This window comes from Stegostoma tigrinum, unplaced genomic scaffold, assembly GCF_030684315.1.
Source record: "Stegostoma tigrinum isolate sSteTig4 unplaced genomic scaffold, sSteTig4.hap1 scaffold_605, whole genome shotgun sequence".
NCBI lineage: Eukaryota > Metazoa > Chordata > Chondrichthyes > Orectolobiformes > Stegostomatidae > Stegostoma > Stegostoma tigrinum.
Window position 1 is genome coordinate 22674 of NW_026728542.1, and position 5404 is coordinate 28077.

Below are 5404 nucleotides of genomic sequence, written 5' to 3' on the forward strand. Positions count from 1 at the left end.
GAGAGAGAGAGCGCGAGAGAGAGAGCGCGAGAGAGAGAGCGCGAGAGAGAGAGCGCGAGAGAGAGAGCGCGAGAGAGAGCGCGAGAGAGAGCGCGAGAGAGAGCGCGAGAGAGAGAGCGAGCGCGAGAGAGAGAGAGCGCGAGAGAGAGAGAGAGAGCGCGAGAGAGAGAGAGAGCGCGAGAGAGAGAGAGAGCGAGCGTGAGAGAGAGAGAGCGCGAGAGAGGGAGAGCGAGAGGGAGAGCGAGAGGGAGAGCGAGAGAGAGAGCGAGAGAGAGAGCGAGAGAGAGAGCGAGAGAGCGCGAGCGCGAGAGAGAGCGAGCGCGAGAGAGAGAGCGCGAGAGAGAGAGCGCGAGAGAGAGCGCGAGAGAGAGCGCGAGAGAGAGAGCGCGAGAGAGAGCGCGAGAGAGAGAGCGCGAGAGAGAGAGCGCGAGAGAGAGAGCGCGAGAGAGAGCGCGAGAGAGAGAGCGAGCGCGAGAGAGAGAGCGAGCGCGAGAGAGAGAGAGCGCGAGAGAGAGAGCGAGCGCGAGAGAGAGAGAGCGAGCGTGAGAGAGAGAGAGCGCGAGAGAGAGAGAGCGAGCGCGAGAGAGAGAGCGAGAGGGAGAGCGAGAGGGAGAGCGAGAGAGAGAGCGAGAGAGAGAGAGAGCGCGCGCGGAGAGAGAGAGCGCACGTGGAGAGAGAGAGCGCACGTGGAGAGAGAGAGTGCGCGAGCGCGAGAGTGCGCGAGCGCGAGAGTGCGCGAGCGCGAGAGTGCGCGAGCGCGAGAGAGAGCGAGCGCGAGAGAGAGCGAGCGCGAGAGAGAGCGAGCGCGAGAGAGAGCGAGCGCGAGAGAGAGCGAGCGCGCGAGAGAGAGCGAGCGAGAGAGCGAGCGAGAGAGAGAGCGAGAGAGAGAGCGCGAGAGAGAGAGAGCGCGAGAGAGAGAGAGCGCGAGAGAGAGAGCGCGCGAGAGAGAGAGAGCGCGAGAGAGAGAGAGCGCGAGAGAGAGAGCGCGAGAGAGAGAGCGCGAGAGAGAGAGAGCGCGAGAGAGAGAGAGCGCGAGCGCGAGCGAGAGAGAGCGCGAGAGAGAGACAGCGCGAGAGAGAGAGAGCGCGAGAGAGAGAGAGCGCGAGAGAGAGCGAGCGCGAGAGAGAGCGCGCGAGAGAGAGCGAGCGCGAGAGAGCGAGCGCGAGAGAGCGGGAGACAGAGAGAGCGCGCGCGGAGACAGAGAGAGCGCGCGCGGAGACAGAGAGAGCGCGCGCGGAGACAGAGAGAGCGCGCGCGCAAGAGAGAGAGCGCGCGCGCAAGAGAGAGCGCGAGAGCACGAGCGCGAGAGAGAGAGAGCGCGAGAGAGAGAGAGAGCGCGAGAGAGAGCGCGAGAGAGCGAGCGCGAGAGAGAGCGAGCGCGAGAGAGAGCGAGCGCGAGAGAGAGCGAGCGCGAGAGAGAGCGAGCGCGAGAGAGAGAGAGCGCGCGAGAGAGCGGGAGACAGAGAGAGCGCGCGCGGAGACAGAGAGAGCGCGCGCGGAGACAGAGAGAGCGCGCGCGGAGACAGAGAGAGCGCGCGCGGAGACAGAGAGAGCGCGCGCGGAGACAGAGAGAGCGCGCGCGGAGACAGAGAGAGCGCGCGCGGAGACAGAGAGAGCGCGCGCGGAGACAGAGAGAGCGCGCGCGGAGACAGAGAGAGCGCGCGCGGAGACAGAGAGAGCGCGCGCGGAGACAGAGAAAACGCGCGCAGAGAGAGAGCGCGCGCGGAGAGAGAGCGCGAGAGCGCGAGCGCGAGAGAGAGCGCGAGAGAGAGAGAGCGCGAGAGAGAGAGAGCGCGAGAGCGAGAGAGCGCGAGAGAGAGAGAGCGCGAGAGAGAGAGCGCGAGAGAGCGCGAGAGAGAGAGCGCGAGAGAGAGAGCGCGAGAGAGAGAGCGCGAGAGAGAGAGAGCGCGAGAGAGAGAGAGCGCGAGAGAGAGAGCGCGCGAGAGAGAGAGAGCGCGCGAGAGAGAGAGCGCGAGAGAGAGAGCGCGAGAGAGAGAGCGCGAGAGAGGGCGAGAGAGCGCGAGAGAGAGAGCGCGAGAGAGAGAGAGCGCGAGAGAGCGCGAGAGAGAGAGAGCGCGAGAGAGAGAGCGAGCGCGAGAGAGAGCGCGAGCGCGAGAGAGAGAGCGCGAGAGAGAGCGAGCGCGAGAGAGAGCGAGCGCGAGAGAGCAATCGCGAGAGAAAGCGAGCGCGAGAGAGAGCGAGCGCGCGCGGAGACAGAGAGAGCGAGCGCGCGCGGAGAGAGAGAGAGCGAGCGCGAGAGAGAGAGAGCGCGCGAGAGAGCGGGAGACAGAGAGAGCGCGTGCGGAGACAGAGAGAGCGCGCGCGGAGACAGAGAGAGCGCGCGCGGAGACAGAGAGAGCGCGCGCGGAGACAGAGAGAGCGCGCGCGGAGACAGAGAGAACGCGCGCGGAGACAAAGAAAACGCGCGCGGAGACAAAGAAAACGCGCGCAGAGAGAGAGCGCGCGCGGAGAGAGAGCGCGAGAGCGCGAGCGCGAGAGAGAGCGCGAGAGAGAGCGCGAGAGAGAGAGAGCGCGAGAGAGAGAGAGCGCGAGAGAGAGAGAGCGCGAGAGAGAGAGAGCGCGAGAGAGAGAGAGCGCGAGAGAGAGAGAGCGCGAGAGAGAGCGCGAGAGAGAGAGCGCGAGAGAGAGAGCGCGAGAGAGAGAGCGCGAGAGAGAGAGCGCGAGAGAGAGAGAGCGCGAGAGAGAGAGAGCGCGAGAGAGAGAGAGCGCGCGAGAGAGAGAGCGCGAGAGAGAGAGCGCGAGAGAGAGAGCGCGAGAGAGCGCGAGAGAGAGAGCGCGAGAGAGAGAGCGCGAGAGAGAGAGAGCGCGAGAGAGCGCGAGAGAGAGAGAGCGCGAGAGAGAGAGCGAGCGCGAGAGAGAGCGCGAGCGCGAGAGAGAGAGCGCGAGAGAGAGCGAGCGCGAGAGAGAGCGAGCGCGAGAGAGAGCGAGCGCGAGAGAGAGCGAGCGCGAGAGAGAGCGAGCGCGAGAGAGAGCGAGCGCGAGAGAGCAATCGCGAGAGAAAGCGAGCGCGAGAGAGAGCGAGCGCGCGCGGAGACAGAGAGAGCGAGCGCGCGCGGAGAGAGAGAGAGCGAGCGCGCTCGGAGAGAGAGAGAGCGAGCGCGCTCGGAGAGAGAGAGAGCGAGCGCGCGCGGAGAGAGAGAGAGCGAGCGCGCGCGGAGAGAGAGAGAGCGAGCGCGCGCGGAGAGAGAGAGAGCGAGCGCGCGCGGAGAGAGAGAGAGCCAGCGCGCGCGGAGAGAGAGCGAGCCAGCGCGCGCGGAGAGAGAGCGAGCCAGCGCGCGCGGAGAGAGAGCGAGCCCGCGCCGAGAGAGAGAGAGCGAGCGCGCGCGGAGAGAGAGCGAGCGCGCGCGGAGAGAGAGACAGAGCGAGCGCGCGCGGAGAGAGAGACAGAGCGAGCGCGCGCGGAGAGAGAGACAGAGAGAGCGCGCGCGGAGAGAGAGACAGAGCGAGCGCGCGCGGAGAGAGAGACAGAGCGAGCGCGCGCGGAGAGAGACAGAGCGAGGCGCGCGCGGAGAGAGACAGAGCGAGCGCGCGCGGAGAGAGACAGAGCGAGCGCGCGCGGAGAGAGACAGAGCGAGCGCGCGCGGAGACAGAGCGAGCGCGCGCGGAGACAGAGAGAGCGCGCGCGGAGACAGAGAGAGCGCGCGCGGAGACAGAGAGAGCGCGCGCGGAGAGAGAGAGAGCGCGCGCGGAGAGAGAGAGAGAGCGCGCGCGGAGAGAGAGCGCGCGCGGAGAGAGCGCGAGCGCGAGCGAGAGCGAGCGCGAGAGAGAGAGCGCGAGAGAGAGAGCGCGAGAGAGAGAGCGCGAGAGAGAGAGAGCGCGAGAGAGAGAGAGCGCGAGAGAGAGAGCGCGAGAGAGAGAGAGCGCGAGAGAGAGAGAGCGCGAGAGAGAGAGCGCGAGAGAGCGAGCGCGAGAGAGAGAGCGAGCGAGAGAGAGAGAGAGAGCGCGAGAGAGAGAGAGAGCGCGAGAGAGAGAGAGAGAGCGAGCGTGAGAGAGAGAGCGCGAGAGAGAGAGCGAGAGCGAGAGCGAGAGGGAGAGCGAGAGGGAGAGCGAGAGGGAGAGCGAGAGGGAGAGCGAGAGGGAGAGCGAGAGGGAGAGAGAGCGCGCGCGGAGAGAGAGAGCGCGCGCGGAGAGAGAGAGCGCGCGCGGAGAGAGAGAGCGCGCGCGGAGAGAGAGAGCGCGCGCGGAGAGAGAGAGCGCGCGCGGAGAGAGAGAGCGCGCGCGGAGAGAGAGAGCGCGCGCGGAGAGAGAGAGCGCGCGGAGAGAGAGAGCGCGCGCGGAGAGAGAGAGCGCGCGCGGAGAGAGAGCGAGCGCGAGAGAGAGCGAGCGCGAGAGAGAGCGAGCGCGAGAGAGAGCGAGCGCGAGAGAGAGCGAGCGCTAGAGAGAGCGAGCGCTAGAGAGAGAGAGCGCGAGCGCGAGAGAGAGAGAGCGCGAGAGAGAGAGCGCGAGAGAGAGAGCGCGAGAGAGAGAGCGCGAGAGAGAGAGAGCGCGAGAGAGAGAGAGCGCGAGAGAGAGCGAGCGCTTGAGAGAGCGAGCGCTTGAGAGAGAGAGCGCGCGCGGAGAGAGAGAGAGAGCGCGGAGAGAGAGAGAGAGCGCGAGAGAGAGCGAGCGCGAGAGAGAGCGAGCGCGAGAGAGAGCGAGCGCTAGAGAGAGAGCGCGAGCGCGAGAGAGAGAGAGCGCGAGAGAGAGAGCGAGAGAGAGCGAGCGCGAGAGAGAGCGAGCGCGAGAGAGAGCGAGCGCGAGAGAGAGCGAGCGCGAGAGAGAGCGAGCGCGCGAGAGAGAGAGCGCGAGAGAGAGAGCGCGAGAGAGAGAGCGCGCGAGAGAGAGAGAGCGAGCGCGAGAGAGAGCGAGCGCGAGAGAGAGAGCGCGAGAGAGCGCGAGCGCGAGAGAGAGCGAGCGCGAGAGCGAGCGAGCGCGAGAGCGAGCGAGCGCGAGAGAGAGAGAGCGAGCGCGAGAGAGAGAGAGCGAGCGCGAGAGAGCGAGCGCGAGACAGAGCGAGCGCGAGACAGAGCGAGCGCGAGACAGAGCGTGCGCGAGACAGAGCGAGCGCGAGACAGAGCGAGCGCGAGACAGAGCGAGCGCGAGAGAGAGAAAGCGCGAGAGAGAGAAAGCGCGAGAGAGAGAAAGCGCGAGAGAGAGAAAGCGCGAGAGAGAGAAAGCGCGAGACAGAGCGAGCGCGAGAGAGAGAGAGCGCGAGAGCGAGAGAGAGAGAGCGCGAGAGCGAGAGAGAGAGCGCGAGCGCGCGCGGAGAGAGACAGAGCGAGCGCGCGCGGAGAGAGACAGAGCGAGCGCGCGCGGAGAGAGACAGAGCGAGCGCGCGCGGAGAGAGACAGAGCGAGCGCGCGCGGAGAGAGACAGAGCGAGCGCGCGCGGAGAGAGACAGAGC

General features: G+C 67.4%; 1 protein-coding gene across 1 annotated transcript; it reads left to right on the top strand.

Moving 5' to 3' along the window:
- Positions 1–218: 218 nt before the first annotated feature.
- On the top strand, positions 219–1139 carry LOC132208997 (putative uncharacterized protein DDB_G0271982; the record flags this gene model as incomplete). Its single annotated transcript, XM_059644225.1, has 3 exons — positions 219–269; positions 753–799; positions 1085–1139. Coding segments are annotated over 3 exons (153 nt in total), but the record flags the coding sequence as incomplete, so codon positions are not given.
- Between the last annotated feature and the right edge of the window lie 4265 nt (positions 1140–5404).